Source organism: Empidonax traillii, unplaced genomic scaffold (assembly GCF_003031625.1).
Source record: "Empidonax traillii isolate 1590-97213 ecotype Southwest subspecies unplaced genomic scaffold, ASM303162v1 scaffold1224:size237778, whole genome shotgun sequence".
NCBI classification, from domain to species: domain Eukaryota; kingdom Metazoa; phylum Chordata; class Aves; order Passeriformes; family Tyrannidae; genus Empidonax; species Empidonax traillii.
The window spans coordinates 163,891-187,252 of NW_020956417.1; the positions used below are offsets into that span (position 1 = coordinate 163,891).

Consider the following 23,362-nt stretch of genomic DNA (forward strand, 5'->3'; position numbering starts at 1 on the left):
CATGACAGGTATTTTAAGCCAGGAGGTCCTGCTGCAGATTAGTCCTGCTCAGAGCTGAGCCCAGGACTTGCCCTGGCCCTGCAGGTTGTCCCCAGGCTGTTGGCAGCTCTCAGGACAGCTTTGGTTTGATTCCTGTTGGGGGTGAGCTGTGTGTGAGTTGTGCACCTTTATTTGTACCTCGCTGTAAGCGCCGTCCTTCACCACCCCCTCCACCCTCTGCCTCTTCCCATCCTCTTGGCATTCCCTGGAAATATTTTCTGCTCTGCAGCACCAGGAATTCCGGGCTCTGCTGGACCCCACAGGTTGGACCTGTCCCCTCTGTCACCCCCCAGCTGAGTGTGGGCATCAGAAATTCATCTTGGGTTTCCCGCTCCGATTTTTTTATGATCCATAAAGCAGAGTCCAGTGTAACTCCTGACTCTCCTGCAGGGTTGTTTTGTTTTTTTAGCAGAACACTTTGTGGTTTAGGTAAATACAGACTCTGAGGCTGTGAGAGCCTGTGGCCCCAGGTTTGCACCAGTTAAAGTTGTCTTACTTGGTGTGTGTGTGTTCAACCTTAAATGTGAAATGAGTGTTGTATTTCTCAGGGGCTGAGTTTAAAGCTGATGCTGGAAGTCCTGTAATCCTTAAACCAGTCAGGTGGGTCCCTGGTTCCATATCCCCTGCCATCCCAAAACTGGCAAAACCGCTGGGTTTTTGAGGGACACAACCTTCAAAGCAGTGTTCCACAGCACATCCTTCATCCTCTGGGGGTGGAGATGAGGGGAACAAGGAGATGTTCAGCAGCAGGAATAGGTTGGCCAAGGCCGTGCATTGCTCACCCCTGGGAGTTCCTGCTGCAAACTGGAGGTGCCAAGCGTGGCAGGGCTTGGAAAAGGGGAATTTCTGTGGGTGGGTCCTGTGGGATATAAAGGTGTATAAGCTGCTGGGCTGCAGGCCCAAGGCCAGGGGTGTGTGAGCTGATGGGAGGGCTGGAAGGACCCTCAGCCCAGCTGCTGTGCCAGGGTGGAATTGGGTGAGACACAACAACCTGAGCTTGGACTGGTTGTGTCCTCAGTGACATCTTTGTGTTTGAGTGTCCTGGGACAGGATTGGTGTTATTTTGCATCTTGAGCAGCGTGGAGGAGCAGCTGTATCCCTTCAGATACTGAAAAACTGGAGAGGGACTTTGGACAAGGGCCTGGAGGGGCAGGACAAGGGGCAATGGCTTTAAGCTGAAAGAGGATAAATTTAGGTTGGATATTGGGAAGGAATTCCTGGCTGTGAGGGTGGTCAGGCCCTGGCACAGGTTGCTCAGAGAAGCTGTGGCTGCCCCTGGATCCCTGGAAGTGTCCAAGGCCAGGTTGGACAGGGCTTGGAGCAACCTGGGCCAGTGGAAGGTGTTCCTGCCCATGGCAGGGGGTGGAATGGGATGGGCTTTAAGGTCCCTTCCCACCCAAACCAGTCTGGGTTTCTCTGAATTCTGTGGCAATACCCCAGGTGTCCCCTGGCCCAAGCACTGCCCAAACTCTCAGAGGTTTCACAGCAGCTTTAGGGACAGACTGAAATACAAATTCAGGCAGTTTCTTCCCTGCTCCCTCCTGACATCCATGTGAAACAGCTTCGGTTCCCGCTGTGGTTTTGCTGGTGGTTTCAGTCTGATGGGGAGGTGTTACTTGAAACAGCTGTTTGGTTTCAGTTCATGCCCTGTGAGATAAACATGGAGAAAGTACTGTGGGTTGTTCTGGAAGAACAAGTTCTGATTTAGGATTTCCCTTGCTGGGGAAAAAATAGAATCTTAACCAGACTGGAGCCTTGGGTTTACGAGACATCTGGTTTATTCCTCAGTTCTGGATAACGAGGAAAACTGTACATGTTGATTGAGCTGCATGTGGTGCCAGATAAAATGCTGAGCTGCTCCGTATTTGGGTCAAGCAGGAGATGTTTTATTTAGCCTTTTCTGGAGGGGAGGAAGCAGCTCAGGGTTGTGTTTCTGCTCCAACGGGGATTTCTTGTATTTGTACATATTTTTGCCTTAAACAGACAGGCTTTTTCTGGGGGTGATTGATGGGGTGAAGCACACCAGTCGGGGTGGTGATGGAGGAAGAAGAAGGAGCCCGTGGCTCCCCAGCACGGGCTGGGTTTGTTTCTGAGGTTGTTTACGTTCAGGAGGGAGAGTAAAGATAAAGATGGTCATTGCCTTATTGCTTAATCTATTTCTCTTAATGGATTTTCAGCTGATGACTCTAATCCCGATGAGAATTATGGAGCTGTTTCATTGAATGATGTTTTAGTTCAGCTTAGCCTGCTGAATATCCCTGGTGGGGATCTGGGGGATGAGTGCCTGCCCTCGTGCACGTTGGGAGGCAGCTGCGGGTCCCCTTCGGTGACCGAGCCAAGGATCAGCCCCGGGGGCACGGCAGGTGAAACTCAGGCCTGGGGACAGGGACAGGAACCTCACCCAGAGGGACAGGAGAGGGCTGAGGTGAGACAGGCTCAGGTACCCACAGAAACGCTCTAATAAAGGGGAGAAAGGAGTCACAGAATATCCTGAGCTGGAAAAGGGTGGAGTCCAAACCCCTGGCCCTGCACGACACCCCAACAATCCCCCCCTGTCCCTCAGAGCGTTGTCCAAACCCTCCTGGAGCTCTGGCAGCCTCGGGGCTGTGCCCACTGCCCTGTTCAGTGCCACCACCCTCTGGGTGGGGAGAAGGGATGCAGCACTCCTGCAAACATCGCAGCTGTGACTGCCGTCCTTGAGCTTCATGGGCTCCTGCTCACCTCGGGGCCGGAAAACTGAAGGACTTGTTCTATTTTCCTGGGCTGTTCCAAGCCCAGAATGTGTTCTGCTGGGGTCTCCACCTGTTCCTTCTGGCACAGAGGATGGATTTTTGGGAATGCTTCTCCTTGGTTGAGCTGCTGCTTGGTGTTTCGATGAATACCCGCACACATTTCTGCTGAGTGCTGGGATTTATAAACCAGTGCAGGGTTTAAGTTGAAAAAGATCCTCGTGGGGGCGTTTTTGTAAGTGCTTTTTTTCTCATTGTACTCCTTCAGGGAACACAAAGAGTAAAAACCTTTCGGGTCTGGTGCCTGTTTGGTGTTTTTTCACACCCAGCAGCAGCTTTCCCAGGAGCTGTTACACAAACTGAGGGTGAATTCAGGGCTCAGGGAGGCTGAAGGTTTGTGTTTGCTCTCTCCAGGGTTCCAGCATCACCTCACAGAACTGGGACCCTGCAGGGTTTGCTTCTGCACTGCTTTCATAGGATGGAGGTGGCATAAGGATGCTTTTGTGTGGCTTTCCTTCAACAAGTGGAGTTCAAGGAATTCAGAAAGATAGGGAGAACAAAATAGAAAAAAATATATCAGTATATAAATCCTTTCAAAGTGAAGGAGGGGAAATTCAGGTGAGATATTGGGAGGGAGTGTCTGGCTGGGAGGGTGGGCAGGCCCTGGCACAGGTTGCCCAGAGAAGCTGTGGCTGCCCCTGGATCCCTGGGAGTGTCCAAGGCCAGGTTGGAGCAGCCTGGGCTGGTGGAAGGTGTCCCTGCCCATGGTAGGGGGTGGCACTGGGTGAGCTTTAAGGTCTCCTCTGATCCAAACCATTCCATGACTGCAGGATTCCACGTGCTTGCATTTGAGCACGATGTGTCAATCCGCAATCTGCCTCAAAAAGGCTGTGTATAATTAGAAATATGGTAAATAAAACATCATGTTGGAGGCTCTCATCCAGGGAAGGGCCAAAGAAACTCCAGCCCTGTAGCCTGGAAGGGAGGGGTGGAGAGGGAGGAGGTTGTGCTGCTGTCCATGGAGTCATCAATGACATGAGTTGTGAACAAGAGAAGACAGTTCTGTTTTTCCAGAATAAGAATGTGGGTCATCAAACAAAAATAGCAGCAGCAGATGAAAGCAAACGGCGCTGGGTGACTTGTGAGGGATTCACAGCGAGGCTGTAAAACATCTTCTGCCAGGAATTTGTGAGCTGGGAGATGGTACCTTTCATTACCATGAGGTGCTGGGGGAGAAGCCCCAAGATGTGGAATCTCCACCCTTGGAGGGTGCTCAGAGCATGACTGAATAAACCCTGAGAGATCTGGTATAACTGGAGTGTGGGACTGGGCTCAGTGACCCCCAGACATCCCTTCCACCCTGCCTGCTCCTGTCATTCCAGTGTGGAATGGCTGCATGGGCTGCAAAGCTGCTGGACAGGAAGGTTGTTTCCATACTGGAGGTCACAGGATGGGGAGGAGAGATCATTTTGGAGGAGTGGGATGGGTGTTTTTTCCTCCTTATGTCTAGGAAGGCTGTTTACAGTTATTTATAATGAGGATTTGCCTTCAAGAACCCAGTGGATGAGAGGTGGACGTCGTGGGCTCCCTCCTCTGTTGGGCTGTAACACCGAGTCCCTTGGACTGCAACGCTTTAACCCCCCACTCAGGTCCACGTGGGAGCAGCTCAGGTGGCTCCAGGGCCATGTGTGTCCCTTCCAGGACTGGACCAGCTCCTTGGGATGCCGCTCTTGTGAGCTGTGCTGGTGCTGAACGAGAGAGACTCCCTCTGGGCTTTCCTGCAGCTGATGAAGTGGCTGTTCTTCTGTCTGGTCTTTTTGGGGGAAAGTTATACTCTTAAAACCCTCACATCACCCGTTTAATGGCTTGATATCATGCTGTATGTCTTTTGTTTCTTCTGGTAGGAACCACCTAGGGAGTGGCAGCGTTCAGAGAAGTAAGAGTGGAAGGATAAAACGTGTGAAGGGTCTCCTCAGACACCACTGTTCTCCTTACAGGTGGCTGCTGATGCCCCCAAATGGGGCTGAGCTGCCTCTCTGGAGCCTGTCCCTGCTCCACATGCTTTGTGTGCGTCACAGTGTTTATTGAAACTTGGCTCTTGGAGGCAGAATTACAAATTTCCTCATTAGTGGGTTTTTTATGGCTCACTCTGCTCAAACAAGACACGCGTCAGAGTTCTATTTTCCATCATTTTTCAGATCTGTAGGAAGGCTGTTGTTCCCCTTTATCAGAAGGAGCTAAATCTTATTTGTCTGAGTGTAGTTTTAGCACAGATCATCCCATTTTCACTATTTAGCCTGAAAAATCACCACTGCTTATTTATTCTGAGCCTTGCTCCCTGTGACTCTGGTGTGATCCGACCCCCCCACGGTCTCCTGTGCTGGGTCCTTCAACCAGCAACAGCAAAGATCTGCTTTCTGCTGACAAATTGATTTTAAAATTAGGCTTTTTAGCTCATTGGCTCCACTGGGCCTTTGCCAAATGCAGTTTTTGGTGCTTTGGCTTCTTTCTGGCAGTGTAATCCTGCAGCTCGGGGAGGATTGGGGTGGCCAGCCCTGGCCATGAGGGCTCTGGCACGGCTGCTGCAGGGCAGGAATCTGGTTTCTGCCACCTGCAACTTCCTGTAGGTCCTGGTTTGCTCAGCTCCATCCCCAGAGGAACCTGGAAGAGCTGGTTGTAGGCTGGGAATGGTGTGGGTGCAGCCTGGGAAGCAGCAGGAGCTGGCCCAGGGGTTCATCCAGCAAGAGTGTCCAACTCTGGGGTGGGATTTTCCCAGTGACTGTTGCTGAATTTGAGCAGATTTTTAGAGGAGAAGGCTCTGGGGTGACAGCAAAGCTGGACCCACCAGTGCCAAACTCCTCCTGCAGAAACTTTGCCAAGGAAAACACGGAAAACACCAATTATCTTGGGTGGGCAGGACAGGTGCCTTTGGTCTTTCTCTCAGAACTGGCCAGTTTGCTCTCTCTGCTGCACTTACATATGGAATTCCAGGCTGATTTGGGTTGGAAGGGACCTTAAAACCCACCCAGTGCCACCCCCTGCCATGGGCAGGGACACCTCCCACTGTCCCAGGTTGCTCCAACCTGGCCTTGGACACTCCCAGGGATCCAGGGGCAGCCACAGCTTCTCTGGGATTCTACCTGTGCCAGGGCCTGCCCACCAATGATACAAATCATTTCCACCAGTGTTGCTCTTAGAAATTGTGCAGCAGAGGTGCCTGGTGGAATTGTGAGCTGAGACACCCCAAAAAGTTGTATTTTCACCATTAAAATCGTGTTCAGAGAGTAAGGACTGGTGAGGAATTGGGATGGGGATGGATGTGCCAGCAGGGCAGTGCCCCTTGCAGTGAGCAGCAGCAGGGGAAGGTACCCCATGGCAGGGTTATGCCTTGGAGTCATCCTGGGAGATCCAGATGGGAATGTCCTTCCCTGTCTCCTTCAAGCCCCTTTCCCTCAGGAGAGATTCAGTTCTGGGTGCTGACTCAGCTCAGCTGGATTTTCCCCATCACCGAGCACCACGAGGAGCAGGAGGAGCCCGGCCCCTGCTGCAGCTCCCAACAAAATGCCTTGGAAATATCTTTCAGGGCTTTGTTGCCAGGCTTGGGGGAACAAGCAAACTGAAAAGTCCCTTAAATTATTCTTTCAGACTAATGAACAAATTTGATTAAGGTTTGGCAGCTCCTCCTAATATTCCCTGTAACTAGGAAATGGTCCCAGTTCTGTGCTCTGCGAACACCCCCGTAATTAAACCATGAATGAAAGCAAATGTCCTGATGAGCACATTGGGCTGGGACTTAAATTGAGGCAAATGAATATCAAAACCCCAAACTATCCTTCTGTAATCCCTGGGGACAGGGTTGTGTGCCCAGGGATGTCAGAGGCTGTGAGGGAAGGAGCCTGAGTTGTGGCCCCTGAAGGAGGGAAGTTCCCTGCCCAGCTCTCCTGTTGTTTATTGTTTTTATTATTATTATTGTTATTATTAATAATATTATTAGCATCATCATCATCTAGATTCATAAAATCCCAAAATGGCTTGGATTTAGGAAGGGACCTTAAAACTTATCTCACTCCACCCCTGCCATGGGCAGGGACACCTCCCACCATCCCAGGGTGCTCCAACCTGGCCTTGGACACTCCCAGGGATCCAGGGGCAGCCACAGCTTCTCTGGGCAGCCTGTGCCAGGGCCTGCCCACCCCCCCAGCCAGGAATTGCTCCCCAATATCCCACCTACCCCATCCTCTGGCAGTGGGAAGCCATTCCCCTTGTCCTGCCCCGTTTCTGATTCACCTTCTATTAACATGAAATCACCTGAAATTCAGGTTGGCTCAGGAAGTGTGGAAGCTGCTGGAGTTGAAATCCTGAACCTTTGGAAGCTGAGGGTTTTGAGGAGCGTTCCCTGAGCCAGTGAATCCGTGGTGGGGAGGCTGTGGTTTATCATCAACAAGAGGTTTAGTGTTGCTGCTGAATTAGCTGAAATAATTAATGGCAGGCAGCACCTGAAAGATGAATTCCAGCAGATGGAAGGGCACCTTGATGTCGGGGATATTTGAGACTGGCAGGATTCCAGGGGAGCCATTCCTGGGAGCAGAGAGAAGGGAGTGGATGGCAGGTTGTTGTTCAGAACCACTGACAACAACTGCTCCCTCTGGCCTTGCTGTGGGAGGAACTGACAGGTGAAAGGAGGGAGAACGTCAAGGATTATTGAAATGCAGGGGAGAAACCAAGCAGAGAGGAGCCAGTACAGATTAGCTGCAAAACCAGGGGGGTTTCCAGGTGAACACGGATAATTCTTCAGAATTTTGAGTATACATAAATGTATATTAATATATTTTGTATATCCATAAATATATAGATTTTGAATCACACCCATGTCCAGCCCATACATTTTGCTCCTTTTTGTTTTTTACCTTCCCAAGCCTTTTTTGTGTGTCCAGGATGCTCAACCCTGCGCTGCAAAACCTGGAAGATAAATGGGTAGGAAGAAGCTGATGCAATGCAAGGGAAAAAAGGCTCCTGAACTTATCCTGGAGTCAGGGAAATAAATAATAACAAGAGCCAACCGTGCTGGGGAGCAGTGCCAGGGTGCGTGGATTTTATTTGCTGCTTGGTACCAGAACTGAGATGCTCCTGTCAAAACTGACGAGCAAGAAAACATGAAATATAAATAGTAATTTTGGAAAGATGTGGAAAACAACCTGTTTACTGTTGGAGCTGTCACCCTGTGCCCTGGTGGGCCCTCGGCACGGTACGGTCGCTTTTGTGGTTATGAAAAGCCCTGTCCAGCACAGATAACGCCTGAATTTAACCCCCAGATGACAGGGGGGGGATGCAGGAATTTGGGAAGGGTTGTTTGTGCCTTCAGAAAATCCCAAAGCCCTGGGAGCTGCAGGGGAAGGGAGCCCAGAGCAGTGCAGCTGCACAGCAACACGCTGGGAATTGGGGTTTAAAGCCACTTGTAGGGAAAGTGGGACAAGGATTTCCACACTAACGAGGGTAGGTGGGACCCACCTGTGTTGGAACAGCAGCTCCATGTTCCTGCTTCTATGGAAGTCCTGGGATGCACTTCTGGGGATGGGGCAGCCACAGCTTCTCTGGGCAACTGTGCCAGTCCCTCCCCACCTTCCCAGCCAGGAATTCCTTCCCAGTATCCCATCTCTCCCAGCTCTCTGGCAGTGGGAAGCCATTCCCTGTGTCCTGTCCCTCCATGCCTTGTCCCCAGTCCCTCTCCAGCTCTCCTGGAGCCCCTTTAGGCCCTGCCAGGGGCTCTCAGGTCTCCCTGGATCCTTCTCTTCTCCAGTGAACCCCCCCAGCTGTCCCAGCCTGGCTCCAGAGCAGAGGGATCCAGCCCTGGGAGCAGCTCCGGGGCCTCCTCTGGACTCTCTGCAGCAGCTCCACGTCCTCCTGCTGCTGTTCCCAGGGCTGGTCTCCATTTCCCATTTTCCTGTGGGACCTTTCTCATTGTCAGTCTGGCTCCCTTCGGCTGCCAGGAACCCTCCCTGCTCATGGAGGGCAGAAGAAAGTTCCAGAAGAAACAGCCCTATCAATAGGGATAGTTGGAAACAGAACCCCCCTTCAGGATAAGTCATAGTGTAAAACCTGGGAGAGGTCAGAACCTCGCCATTAACATTCCAAGAATTAATTTTAATAGCTTGAAAGATGGGCAGATTTGCTGTTTGGCTTTTCCCACTGGAATAATAGGAGAAACTGGATGCTAATGGCATCTGGATGAACCTGTCCCATTACAGGGAAGATCTTTCTTCCTACAGATATTCTGGGCTTGGGGAAAATTCCCTGAAATACCAACCTGTAGCTGTCTCACTTCTCTCTCCTCCTGCTGCCGTGTTGAGTGATAATAAACTAAAAAAAATATATATATATTATTAAAAAAAGCTCAAACTTACAAAGTGCCCCTTCCTTCCCCTCCAGTGAAACCAGAGGAGCCCAAACCAGTGGAAGCTGTGACAGGGAACGACATCACAGCTCCTCCCAACAAGGAGCTGCCTCCCAGCCCGGAGAAGAAGACCAAGGTAGGACCGTCCCACGTTCGGTGTCTCCGCTTCCATGGGTTTTATTTGCCAGCTTTTCTGCTTCCTCAGCTGTGCCGACCCAGGTTCTGTTTTCTGAGCCCCACTGGGGAACCCTTTTCCTGAACCAAGCCCATCCAGTCCCAGAGGGCTGAAAGGGCCTTTGATAAGCGTGTGGAGAGGTTTATTCACCTGAGCTTGGGGTTGGTGTAGGAGCAGTGAACGTGGAGGATGAACTGCTGCTGCACAGACACTCCCGAGCTGTTTGCATCACAATTGTTTGCCTTGCAGTGGGCACGGAGCGATCCTGTTTGGGATCTGGGGCTCTCTCACTGCAGAAAGCTCTGCCCTCGGGAGTTCCACAATCCACCTCCAAATTCCCAGAGGGCTGGGGGGCCGGGAGCTCTCTCTGCCCTCGGGAGCTCCAGAATCCACCCCCAAATTCCCAGAGGGCTGGGGGGCCGGGAGCTCTCTCTGCCCTCTGGAGCTCCAGAATCTACCCCCAAATTCCCAGAGGGCTGGGGGGCCAGGAGCTCTCTCTGCCCTGCGGGGCAGGGGCCGTGTGATGGCGGGAGTTGATCGGATGAGGATTTAGGGCCGGCAATCCCTGTGTGTGCCCGTAATTGGAAAGCCGTGCCCTGCGTCCTGCACGTAGGACCGGAGGCCAGGAACACCCAATTACTAATCCCAGCTTTACCAGCCATTCCTTCTGTTGCTTCTGATGTTGCTGGAATAAATCCTGCCGTTTTGGGATGGGGTGGCAGGACACCCCCCCGGCTGCTGCGCTTGGCTCTCTGTTGCGCTCAGAAAACAGAAAGCTGATTGTTGTTATCATTTGTTTCCTTTAAAACGCCGCTCTTACGTTCTCGCAGCTCGGTGTTTTGGTTCACAATGCGCTATTTTTTTGTTGTTGTTGTTGTATTCCTTTGGTTTTACCCCGGATTTTGCTTTCTGGCCCCACCCAAAGCCCTCTGCATCCACCTCCTCTCCAAAGCCGGCAGCAGCGAAGGCCAAGCCCTCGGCCACCACCAGCCCCAAGCGCCCGGGCTCGGCCACCTCAGGCCCAAACAAAAAAGCCACGAGCCCGACTGCAGGTCCTGCAGCCGCCACTGCCAAACGCCCCGGCACCAGCACCACACGTCCCTCCTCCTTAGCTGCAAAAGAGACCAAAGCAAAGGTAAGAACCGGCGTGGGGGAGCTCCCAGGGCTCGCTTGCGTGGGGAAGTGCCAGCTCTTCCCAGGAGTCAGAGCAGAATTCCCGTGCCAGCCAGGGGAGGGATAAGGTCAGCATCGGGATTCAGTGTGGTAGGAGCTGCAGGGTTCTTGGGAGCAGCTTCCATGAAGCCATGGATGGCGTCAGGTCCCAGGCACTGAACTGTGGCATCACGGAGGTCAATTAAACTTGACTGTGTTACTGTGATTTCCCTGACATGAATCACAGAATCCCAGTAAGGTTTGGGTGGAAAGGAACCTTAAAGATCATCCATTCCACCCCTGCCATGGGCAGGGACACCTTCCACCAGCCCAGGTTGCTCCAAGCCCCGTCCAACCTGGCCTTGGACACTTCCAGGGATCCAGGGGCAGCCACAGCTTCTCTGCCCACCCTGTGCCAGGGCCTGCCCACCCTCACAGGGATGACTTTCTTCCCAATAAAACTCTTAAATCCAGACAAGAATGTGATTGGAGACCTTTGATATTCATACCAAGGGGAAACAAATCCATTTGAACACTCCAGTGTTTCCCACTGGGTGTCTTCTTACGATGCCTGGTCACTGCAAGAGCTGCACAAAGAGAACTGGTAACACCTCTGTGCTGGGGAAATGGTGGGGATTTGTAACTCCCCAAGAACAGGAGATTCATGGACAGTTCTTAGTGTTCATCCTGCAGCTGAAATAGGAAATCCACATGTTAGGAATGGGAGGTGTCCCTTGAATCTTCCCATGTTAACTTGTGATCTTATATAGTAGAACTCAGGCTTAAAAGGGAATGTTAAAATCTATTTCAGAAGCTTCACTGATGGCTAAATGCCACCATTTCTGCTATATTAAGCTTAAATAGCTGCATTTGAGTGTCTCTTAGAACTCACTAAAAGCAGCAGGGAGGGTATGAAAGCCCAGGTGTAAATCTGTGCTTTTCCCTGAGCCGGCATCTTTGGTTTGGCTCGAGTTTTTGCATCATTCTGAATCCTTTTCTGATAAAATCAGACTCTCATCTGATTTGTTTGCTCACATCAACTCAGTGTTTTCATGCTTCAGACACCGGGCAGTTGCAAAAAAGGTGACTTACAAGGGACAGGCAGGAAATGGTTTTCCAAGTGAGGGATGAGCCACAGACACCCAACTCTCCCGTCCCCAGTGTTTAAATAAACTCCAGCTTAGCTCAGGAAGCATTCCTGCTCATGGAGGGCAGGGATCTCTCCCAGGAGTGTTGACAGTGGACTGATATATTCCGTTTTGTCCGGAAATCCAAACCTCCTTCCCCCCTGTCATTGCTGGGCCAACCCCGGGTGGACTCTGCTCCTCCACGGGGTCTGTTCTCCACTCCACACACTCACTTCTGCACGTCTTAATTATATTTTAATTTGCATTATAACCCCTCGGCAGTGCCAAGCTTAAGTGCTTCAGAATTTAAGCCATTTCAGTTTATTTATTTCAGCTGTTTTCTGTGGTGCTTTCCCTTCTCTTGGGGGAGATACCGGCCCTAACGGCAGCTCTCCGCTTGCAGGTTGCGGATGCGAAGCCCCCCGAGAAGAAGAGCTCCAAACCTCCATCCTCCACCACTCCCAAAACTCCTCCCAAGAGCTCCCCAGCTGCTCCCAAGACAACGGCAGCGTCTCCGGTCACGGCAGCTCCCGCTGCCAAAACCACCGCGGCCGCCGCTCCCAAGAGGCCGTCGTGTGAGTGTCCCCCTGTCCCCCGGCCAGAGATCCCCTCCCCACGTGGCTGTGGGTCTGAGTGGCACCCTTTGCTCCCCACACCTCCCTGACAGGAGGGGGGAGCCGGGGGGAACGGGCTCTGCTCCCAGGGAACAGGGACAGGAGGAGAGGGAACGGCCTCAGGCTGTGCCAGGGGAGGGGCAGGTTGGATAGTGGGGACATTTCTTCATGGGAAAGGGCTGTCCAGCTCTCCTGGAGCCCCTTTAGGCCCTGCCAGGGGCTCTCAGGTCTCCCTGGATCCTTCTCTTCTCCAGGGGAACCCCCCCAGCTGTCCCAGCCTGGCTCCAGAGCAGAGGGATCCAGCCCTGGGAGCAGCTCCGGGGTCTCCTCTGGGCTCTGGCTGTAGCTCAGACCTTTTCCTCTCCAGGGCTTCCTCTTCCAAACCCAAATCCAGAGGACCCTCCAGGCCAGCTTGGATGAGCTCTGTGTGATCCAGGCTTAATGCAATTTAAGGGATGCAACTGCCTCTGCCTTATGCCACAGGAGCAGAATAAACACTAAAAGCAAATCAAACCTCAGGAGAGCGAATCTGCAGGAGAGTACTTGAAACACCCGAACCGGTGCCTCCGAAAACCAAAAAGGGTTGAGCAGAAGTTGAGGGCTTTTTACCAGTGCAGGAAGAACTTGGAGCTGAGATCACATCAGCTTCATCCAAAGGGCTGTATCCCACTGCTGCTGCTGCTGCTGCTGAGGAGGGACCTTCCCACGAGCTCAGCATGAAACTCGAGCAGCGTTTCAGCCTCTTGGAAACATGTTCTCACTCACTTTAATGGAGCTCAGGAGATTTAACATCAGATAAAATTTGAGTTAAACGATCTCTTTTTAAATTACTGGACCCCAGTGGCAAAATTTGCCAATAAAGGTGTAAAACGATACGTGTTGGTTGGTTTGGGCTGTGAATCCCAAAGCTCGGATTCTTAACCCAACGTTCCCAAAGAAATAGTAATGTTTGAACTATTTGAGGTTTATTGCTTGCTGGACGTCCCAGACTTCATGCTCTGGGGGGGGGGAAATAATAATTAATCAAGCGTAGAGGAAGTGCTGAACTCTCCAGGAGCCGTGTATCCCATCTGGTCCCGTGGCCGTCCTTGTAAAATTCATTTTGTGTGGTCTCTGAGGCAAAACCGCGGCCCGGGAGCGAGGACTCCGTTCTAATGAGTTCAGTTCATTCCCCCTTCCAAAACTGAGGCGCAGACAAAGGAGCGCTGGCTGGTGACATTTGAAAGGAGACGGAGTCAGCGATGCAGAGCTGCGGGAAGGTTGTTCCAAGAGGCAGGATGTGCAGAGGAAGAGGCTGCGGCACCGGCACCGGCGAGGGCGGTGGGATGGTGCCAAAGCACAGGCAGAACTGGGTGGGCGAGGGAGAGATGAGGTCAGCTGGAGGAGCTCCAGAGGGAGGCAAAGCTGCCTTGTCTGGAGCTGGAGACGCAGGGGGGACTCGGGAGTGGCAGGGGAAGGGGGTCCTGTGCTGGGTGAGGGGTGTGATGGGCGTGGAGGGAACCACAGCGGGTCAAACACCGACGGCTGGGTTTGGGTGGAGCAGCTGCAGCTGCTGGAAGATGCAGAGATGGGCATGGGGGAGATCTGGAGCTCTTCTGATCCCAGTTCTGATCAACTCCTTTAGAGGAAGGGGGAGCCCAGGGGGTTGGGCTCTGCTCCCAGGGAACAAGGGACAGGACAAGGGGAAACGGCCTCGAGCTGTGCCAGGGGAGGGGCAGGTTGGATCCTGGGAGAATTCCTCCTGGGAAGGGCTGTCCATCAGTGGCAGGGGTGGAGTCCCCATCCCTGGAGGGATTTAAAAGCCCTGTGGGTGTGACATTTAGGGACAAGGCTCGGTGGTGGCCTTGGCAGTGCTGGGGAATGGTTGGATGCAATGCTCTTAAAGATCCTTTCCAGCCTCAGTGATTCCATGAATTTACCTTGGCACAGCACTGAGCCAGGGAATAAGTTTATGGCTAAAAATGCTGCTTCTGGCTGAAGATGCTCTTTCAACAGGACACCTGCACTTGCTTCTCACGAGTCAGAAGACAGACACTGGCCTGTGATTCTGTCAGGTTGTTCAAAGCTGTGTGTAAAGACTGGTTTGACATTCTGCAGTTTCACTTTTTCAGGTGTTAAATGTCAGTCACCTTCTCCACTAAAGGGGAGGCACGTGGGGCTCGAGATTTTGATTTTTAATTTTTAATTTTTTGTTCCCCTCCCTGTGGAAATGACTGTTATGTTTGTACAAGGCCACGCTCTGCCCTTCCCATCAGGCAAAGATCACAGTCCTTGCCTGTCATTACAGACCGTTTTCCCAGGAGCTTTATCGCTCTCCAGGTTTTCACCATCTCATGTCCCACAGGCAGGAGGCTCCCAGCACTTGTGTCCCCACTGACATGAGCAGAAATAACCTCTCTCTCTGTATTAAACACATTAGTCCTCTGCCTTTTATAGAAAGCTGAGTCTGTTCTGTCCATACAGTTTCCCCAGTCGAAGTTGTGGTCTTGAGGAATGAAATTAGGTTGGTTTGACAGGCCCTTTTTTGAAGTGTTTGGTATTAATTATATATCTCTCCTTTAGGCCTTATTAAATTATCCAAATGGGTTTCACTCCATTAGCTGGAATCTTATCTGGGATGTTTAATAGAGTGCTTTTAGCAAAGTCAGGGTGGAATGATCCGGACTAACTTGGCCTGTAGTTATCTGCCTCTTTCCCTTGGTCTTTTCCATATTGATATTCCATAAATACCCTGCCAGCTGCTGGAGTTTATCTAAAAATATGAGGCTTAATGGAAATTAAATATTAAAAAATGAGGGCTTTCACAATCTCCAACTATGATTTTTTTTTTCCATTTATTGTTTCTTTTCAGTGTTGCCTTCCTTTGGCTATTGGAATAAACCCGATTTTACCCAAACTTGCTCATCGCTGATAGTTAAAAACCTACAATTTCATGATCAAAGAGCTCCTTAAAATAAAGTTCTGTTTCCACTTTTCAGTCCGCGATCTTTGCCTCGATCAGTTTTGTGGTTGGTTTTCATCTGCTTGGGGAAATAGGGACGAATTCCTGGTTTAGGCTGTGCTCTGTAATCAGGTCATGATCGTTGGGCTTTGCCCTAAGGCCTGGCTCAGTTTAGGGATTGATTTTTGGGTTTATACAATTAAAATAGGGACCAAAATATGTGCAGTAACTTCTGTGCAAGAAAATTGGCACAGGGTAGGTCTGGTCTGGCATTGAGAACAAGGTTAGAGAAGGGCAAATGTGGGGTTGCTTTTGCTGTTGAGCAAAGAAAGGAAATGTGTTTTGCCAGGCTTTTTTGTTTATTTGGGGTGGGTTTTTTAAGAAATAAAGGTGGGGCAGGATTAAAATAGTCTCAGTGAGTGCTGTCAGATGGAGAAAGTTATTTTAAGGAAAAACAAAATGCAGCCCATCCCCAGGTGTGCTCCCTCGTGGAATGAGGGTCCTTTTACATTAACTGATCTGTTGGCCGGAAAATCCAAGTGGGTTTTGCCATCAGGAGGAGGAATCCAGGCAGGGCTTCAAGCAGGGCAGTTGATTTTGGGGGTGATTCCAGGCTTCATGTGGATCCTGCCCTGAAGTCCTGACCACTGTGTTCTGTGTTGGCAGCAATCAAGACCGACGGGAAGCCGGCGGAGGCCAAGAAGACCTTGGCAAAGTCTCCATCAGGTAACTGCTCAGTTTCCCTCTAATCAGGGACTTATGGAATCATCAGGCTTGGAAAAACCCTCCAAGGCCATTGATCGTTCCCCCAGCACTGCCCCATGTCCCCAAGGGCCACGTCCACGCAGCTTCTAAATCCCTCCAGGGATGGGGGCTCCACCCCTGCCCTGGGCAGCTGTGCCAGGGCCGTTTCCTCACTCTGACTCAAATCCCCTTTATGTGGGGCTGGAGTCACTGAGGAGGTGTCTGTAGGTCTCTAGGAAGCGTCCCAGGCCAGGTTGGGCAGGACTTGGAGCACCCTGGGCTGGTGGGTGGCACTGGATGATCTTTAAGGTGCCCTCGCAACCCAAGCCCTGCTGGGCTGCTGTGCCCCCGGGGGAGTTGGCACCAGCAGCCTCTGACCCGTGTTTCCCCCCTCCCCTCCACCATTCCCGTGCCATCTGCAGCAGACTCGAGCCGCCCCAGGAGCGCAGCTGGCAACGCCACCAAGAGCAGCGCCACCACTCCTTCCTCCAGCGCTCCCAGCGTGCCGGGGGCGCCCGCCAGCCGTCCCAAACCCAAGGCAACCAAACCCCCCTCGGCCTCCACCGCCTCCTCGGACGCTAAAAAAACCACGGCCAAGGCCCCCAGCAAGCCCAGCTCGGTGCCCAAGCCGCCCCGCCCCAGCAGCAGCGCCTCTGCCCCCGACCTGAAGAACGTGCGCTCCAAGGTCGGCTCCACCGACAACATCAAGCACCAGCCCGGCGGGGGGAAGGTGAGTCGGGGCCGGGGCCGCGCCGGGGGGGCTCTGCGCTGCTTTGGGTGGCTGTGTCCTCGCTGCTCTCCTCACTCACCCTCTGCAGAGCTCCTCCCTGGGCTCTGGGCTTGGCTTGAACCAGGTGGCGGGAGTGTCAGAAGGAATCCGCCGGCGTTTGCCGGAATCCGGGACTCCGGCTCTGTCTCCCTGCCGTGCGTCCCGACACACAAACTCGGTGCTGAACGCCCCAGATCTCCTCTGTGTTCCAAACCTTGGCCTTGGAGCAGAGGAGTCCAGCCTGCTGAATGGTGCAGAGGGGGGAATAGTGCTCTGGGGTGAAGGAAACCTGGATTCAGGAGCAAGTCCCGCAGCACCTTCCCCGTGTCTGACAGGCCCGAAGCCAACACGGAACGGGCCTGGTTGGGTCACCCGTGGTGGCCACCAGAAAAGGCTAGTGTTGAAAAGGCATTTACAGAGCTAGAACTTGGGGCTCTCAATGCCTCTTAGTGCTCTAAATTACTTTGGTGAAGCCATGAATATCTCCTGTGGGAATGAGGAAGGTTTGGGGACAGACCTGCAGCCTTCTCTGAGGTTTAAATAGTGTGGCTGTGCATAATCATCAAACCCTGATGAGCTCTTGTACAACCCCCACCTTGGCCTGACCAGAGGTGTTAACAGCACTCAGAGGGCTTTAATTCCCACCCAGAGGGATTTGCCCCCTTTGCTGCAGCCTGTGGGGCTGAATAACTCTGCACTGAACTTCCCCGGGCTGCCAGAGCAGCACATTCCATGCTGGGACCTCAATGCTGTCCCTCCCAGGCACAGGAGAGTCAAGGGCACTCCTGGGCTGGCTGTGTGTCCCAGACAGCATCAATACCACATGGATTTACCCTCAGTCAGGACTGTCCTAGTGGTGATCTCACAGTACAGCCCTCCCTGTGTCAGCTTGAGGGACTCGATTTTTACGTTTCATTGCACTATCCTTAATTTTCTAAATATTTTCATGTAATTATCAAATTCAAAGAGTTTTATTTTTAAGCAAATTGTCCTTTTCGTACTCTGATTTACGCTGAGATGTTTTTAGAGTCTGAGAATGCTGTCACTGCTGAGGGTTTTTTTTGTTTACTGGTCTGTAAGTTAGTAAAATACAACATTTATGCTGAGCCCCCAACCAAAAATGCAGGTTCTGCTGCACCTCCCTCCATCCAGTTAAGCAAAAGAATGGATATTTCCGGGTAGTTGCTGAATTTTTATGAAACCTGCAATTTTTTCCTTCCGTTTTTGCTCAGCTGGACTCGCTGGGTCCACCTGCATTTTTTAGATAAAAAGTTAAATCGGTTTTTGAGCTCCGGGACTGAGTCAAGTCTGTGTGGGTGGAATCCCAGCTGGGAGCACAGCGTGTGTGTCCAGCAGAGCTCCTGGAGCTCCAAGGCGGAGACAATCCAGGGATGTCTTTGCCTCCGAGATCTTCCTCCTGTCCTCCGTGCGAAGGAGCTGCTCCTGCACTGCTGCTCTTGGGCTCCTGAAGGATCTGGGTTCATTTTTTGGCAGCATGCGAGTGCTGGGGTCACTTGGAACGTGCTGCCAGGGAAGGGGCACCAGGAGGTTTTTGAGACCTGGAGAGCAGGGTGCCTGTGCCACCCCATGTCTGAGTGGTGTTGCTTCCCTCCCACCCCGGGCGTGGGATTGTCCTTGCCTGGGAGCTGGAGCGTGCAGGAAGCTCTCCTGGCTCAGCTGCTCCCTGAAGTCTACCCGGGCAGCTGGTGTTCCCCCCCACTCCTGCCCACACTTGTGCTTTTGCTGGTTGAAATCACCCCTTTGTCTCCATCCAGGGGAAAGTAGAGAAAAGGCCCGAGCCAGCCGCCGCCACGCCCAGGTCTGAGCCCAGTGCGGTCACTAAAGGGGCTCCTCCCAAAACTGCCGTATCAAAAGAGGGGGTCCCCAAACAGCCCAATGGGAAAGTGAGTTCCTTTCACACTTCTCTCTGGGGGAGATGAAGGCAAACGTTTCCATTTTGAGTCACCTTCCCCTTCTCTTCAGCTCTCCCCTCTGTCCTGTCGGTGTCTCTGTTCCTTGCACGGACACTCTTCTGGTCTCTGTCCCACACCCCGAGATGTTCACAGGGAAACACCTTCAGGGGTCTCTCTGGAGGGACCATCTCCACTCCTGCTGGGAATGCTTCCAGGGCAGAATCCTCCAGTTTCCCTTTGAGGTTGATACAGGCTTCACTTTGAGTCCCTCCAGACCAGTTCTTCCTGCACAGAATCAGTTTGTAACCAGGCAGAGTTTCAGTTCAGAGCTGCTTCTCTTAAGACTGTGGAATATGAGGGAATTCATCTTTCCTGCAGTATTCCTGACCCAGTTGCACCCAAACTCTGTAACTCCATGGATTAGGCCATCACCATTTGCTGGGTCACTCCAGAGCTGTGGTGTTCCCAGGAGGGAGGGGGTGACGTGGGAGTGCTGCAGTTTAATTCCAGAACTACCAGGCAGAGCCTGCTCAGGGATGACCAGGATCTGTACCTCTGGGGGACTCAGTCACACACTCCGTGGCACAAGTTCTCAGAGCTGCTCTTGCCCTGAATCCAGCCTTTCTGAATGGCCAGGGAGCTTTGGGAAGCTGCTCGAGTGAGAATGTTCTGGGGATTCCTTTTGTGCTCCGAGTTTTATCCTCTTTCTGGGAAGCAGGGCACAGCTTCTGCCCCCTTTTGTGCTGTGGGGAATAACTCCCAGTCTGAACACGTGTTGTAACTAACCTTTGTGACCACGGGCCTGTCACTCTAACTCCCTTCCTCCTCTGAGTAAAGCTCACTTGGCCACTCCTTTTGTATCATAAAAATCACAAGATCTGTCGCTGAGGTTGGAAAAGCCCTCTGAGATCGAGTCCAGCCATCAGCCCAGCACTGCAAAGGCCACCACTGAACATGTCCCCAAGTCCAAATCGCTGTAGTTTAAAGGAGGAGCAATTTAATTAGCACGTGGTCTGATGTAATTTAGCCCAAGGTTTGAGGACCTTCGTCAGACAAACGTTTCTCAGCCCATCAGGGCTTCACTGCCCGGGGTTTGAGGGGCAGTATCAGGACTGGAGCCAACCCAGGAGCAGGCTCTGAGCAGTTCATTCAGAGTGGTGGCCCTGTGGCTCCTGTGCAGCTGGGCTGGCTCTCCCTGCTCCAGGGGAGCTCTCCCTGGAAATACCCTGGGAAGCTGCTTGGGGGGACATGGACAATCCCATCCCTTGGGGGCAGGCAGGTCCGTGGGGCAGTGGAGGAGCGTTTTCACCTCATGCTCTGGCACTAACACTGTCTGTGCAGCCTCTTGTCCTTCACTTTTTTTCTCACTCTCCTCCTCAGTCGCTTCCACCCCTGACACTGGAGTTGGGCTGAGTTTAACACGCTCCCCGTCCCCCCTCGTGTCAGAGCCCCCACCTGCCGTATGACAACTCTAACCAGTCCTCTTCCCTTGTGTTGTTTTCCATTCTGTGACGTTCCAGGTCCAGATAGTCTCCAAAAAAGCGAACTACAGCCATGTTCAGTCCAAGTGTGGTTCCAAGGACAATATTAAGCATGTCCCTGGAGGTGGGAATGTAAGTATGGGCTCTGGGCAAGCTGTCTGTCTACTAACTCCTCCTCTTGTACCATGTTGTTGTCACTCTCAAGAATGCTCTGTCTGAGGCACAAAGGTGTGGCAGAGTCGCAGGGCTCCTGCAAACAAGGCAGGCTGGAGAACTGGTCCATTTTCACTTGGGATGCCAGGATGAACGTGAGTGTTTCGTTTCATAGTGCTCCAGCTACACCTGACCTGCCTCTCACCTGCTTTATGGGTTGTCCATGGCCAAATGTAGGATGTTCACATCAGGGACCCCAGGAGTTATCTCTCTCTGGATCCCAGGAGTTAACTCTCCCTGGATTCCAGGAATTAACTCTCCCTGGATTCCCTCTGCAGGCAGTGGAGGCACCTCCTCATCCCTCTCACCTACTGCAGATGTTTGGTTTTTCAGATCATTATGGCCTGGAAGTGCCCGCTGCCCTTCCCTGGCTGAGAGATCCAGCTGGAGCCAGACTCATTTCACTTCTTGTTTCACTAAAAGGACTTTGAAACAGGAAAAGACTCAGGGACTTAACCTTTGAGCTGCGATTAATTTCTAAATTTAAAGGCTGCTGGTCCTCTGGCTGCAGAGCTGAGCTTGTTAAAATAGAAAGTTAATCTGGTGGTGTCTGAGACTTGGTTTGGGGTGTGAGATCCTGAAAGTGTCTGGCAGGAAAACCAGGTTAACTCTCTGGATCCTAAAGCTTGGGAGAGCGTGAGTTTAGTTTGGCGGCTCATTCCGTGGGGGCAGATCTGTGCTGCCTGAAACCTGTGCTGGGTTTGCTCAGGGGCAGCTTCAGAAACACAAAGCTTGGATGGTTTCAAAGACACTGAAGTATTTAAGCCCAGGGGAGTTTGTTCCATAGGTGCTTAAATATTGCAGGTTCCTGAGGAGTGTCTGATTGGAGTCACTCAGGGCCCGGCTATGGGGCAGCTGTGGGCTGTTTCTCCTGGGAAATAAATCCATGTCCAGCTGGCTGACCTTTCACTGGTCAATGACTGATTGTCCCTCAGATTTTTGCGAGAGGGAACCGGATCTGGGTGCTGAAGGAGCTGGTTCCCCTCGGGTTGGGTGCCAGGATGGCCAGGGGCAGGTGCTGAGGTCACCGTGTGGTGGTCACTGAAGGAGGGCTCACAGCCCCCCCGAGAGTCACTGGGCACACCCTCTGCCCCCCTCCTGCCTGGGGCTTTGGGCTTTGCCTCTCTCATCTGCTGGGTCTCATTTGGTGTTTCCCTGCCCTGCTGGGTGTCTGGGGGTGTTTCCCCTGGAAATGCTCCCTCAGGAGGCTTTGGGAAGCTGATGGTGGGACCCTCGTGCCGGTTGGGTGCCCTCATGGTGTTTCTCAGCCCTGTCCGTTCCTGTTCCTGCTGTTTGCCCTGGTTTTGTGTGCCAGCTGTGGCCCAGGCTGTCCCAGAGCCTGGTGGCACGGTGCCTTTGGCCACTCTGGGGACAGTTTTTGGGGCAGCTGGTGCCATTTCCCTGCCCCTGCACTCCAAGCAGCTGTATTTTGGAAGCCACTTCAGTTTTGCCACTCTTACCCCTGGCAGCCCTTCAGTGGCCAGGGAGCCCCACATGTGCTTTCCCTTTTTTCCAGGCTCCCAGGAATGGGATTTAAAAGTGGGGGATGTTTTCTTGCTTGATTAACTTCATCAGTGAACTGTTCTTCTGCTCATGAATCACCATCCTGTCCTTCGCTCTTCACTGCCATTCCCAACATTCCCAATGCTGGGGACAAGTGTGGCCCTGCTTTCTTTTCCTCTTGCCCCCACACTCTCCTTTCACCACTGCAGTTTTCCTCCTCGATCAGCTACTCAAGCAGCACTTTATTCTGTATTTTCAGAGCCAAAAGCTCATTCCCAGGTTCCAAACGCCCCCAGAGCAGCTCCAGGCAGGCATTCCCAGCCCCCCCAACACCCCCAGCCCAGCACATGGATGTGAGTGCCCAGTCTGTCTGCCCAGAAAAGCATTTCCTTTTCACTCATTTTGGTATCTCCTCCCTCCCTTTGGGGCACTGTGATCTTAGTGACCTCTTCCAAGCTGTTTTCTTGCTCAAATAGTTGTGACGATCTCTTTTGGGAGAAGACTTCCCAGTGTTTGATTCCCTGACTTCCCAGTGTTTGATTCCCTGATGGAAGGTCTGGAAGGTCCGTTCTTTGTAGGCTGTGCCTTCAGTTAAAGCCTTTAGGAATCCTGTGGGCAAGGCTTGTGGCTAAGTAGGAGATGATGGTTCAGCTTTAGGGTTGCTGTGGTAGAAGTGATGGGCGTGGAATCTCGGAGGGTTTGGGGCAGAAAGGACCTTAAAGCTCATCCCATGCCAGCCCCTGCCATGGGCAGGGACATCTTCCACTGCCCCAGGTTGCTCCAACCTGGCCTCAGACACTCCCAGGGCTGGGGCATCATCCCACCATCCTACCCAGGTGGTTCCTGGCTGGTTCTCTGTTTGGGTGCCCACTTTGCCTTCTACACATGGAGGTAATTCCTTCTGCCCTCTGGGGTTCCCAAAAAGAGTAGATATTAGTCCTGCTCGTGTTCTTTGTGCCAGACACAAACAGAGTGAAGTTTCCTGGGTAAAAGCTTTTGCTGCACTTCAGTATTTCCCCCTCCTGGAACCACAGAGTGGTTTAGTTTGGAAAAGACCTCCAGGGTCATCAAGTCCAACCTTTGATCAAGGCTCCTCTCTAAAGAAAGCAGTAAAGGGGTAGATTGTGCAAAGTGCAGGTTATGCCTGTGGTGTTGAGGGTTTAAAGGTGATTTGGTGTCCGTGGGTTTCTCTGTTCTGTGGCTTGACCTGCTTAGATGGATTGGGAAGTGCTCAGAGATGGAAAACCAAAAAGGAGTTGAGTGTCACAGTCCCCATCTGAGCCTCTGTGTCAAACTCCCTGCTCTAAAAAGTTCATTTCTGGCCCTGGAGTCTGTGTTTGGCTCTGTCAGTGCAGTCCCAGGCCTGCAAATGTGTCTCCCATTGCAAACTCAAGCTGGGAATCCAACAAGAGCTGCACTTCATGCAGGTGGTTTGGATCTCCAGGAGACAGGAGTGGTGAGGAGCCACAGCTGGGCACAACTGTGACATTGTCAGCTGATGGTCCGATTTTAAAGTGCAGTCAGTGAAATAAATTGAATTTCATCCCAGTCCCAAGCAAGCAGAAGCTGCT

The 23,362-nt window shown here is 52.3% G+C and overlaps 1 protein-coding gene across 12 annotated transcripts in view; it reads left to right on the top strand.

Annotated features, from left to right (window-relative positions):
• Positions 1-23,362, top strand: part of MAP4 (microtubule associated protein 4) — a 111,380-nt gene that overhangs the window by 78,893 nt on the left and 9,125 nt on the right. For 8 of the 12 annotated variants that reach the window (XM_027905954.1, XM_027905953.1, XM_027905957.1 and 5 more), the window contains 7 exons: positions 9,195-9,295; positions 10,260-10,469; positions 12,017-12,188; positions 15,835-15,894; positions 16,335-16,642; positions 18,457-18,585; positions 20,115-20,207. In XM_027905954.1, the coding sequence (XP_027761755.1) occupies positions 9,195-9,295; positions 10,260-10,469; positions 12,017-12,188; positions 15,835-15,894; positions 16,335-16,642; positions 18,457-18,585; positions 20,115-20,207 (1,073 nt within the window). The remainder of the gene's footprint in view (positions 1-9,194; positions 9,296-10,259; positions 10,470-12,016; positions 12,189-15,834; positions 15,895-16,334; positions 16,643-18,456; positions 18,586-20,114; positions 20,208-23,362) is intronic. The other 4 variants (XM_027905960.1, XM_027905965.1, XM_027905958.1 and 1 more) reach the window with 3 other exon arrangements.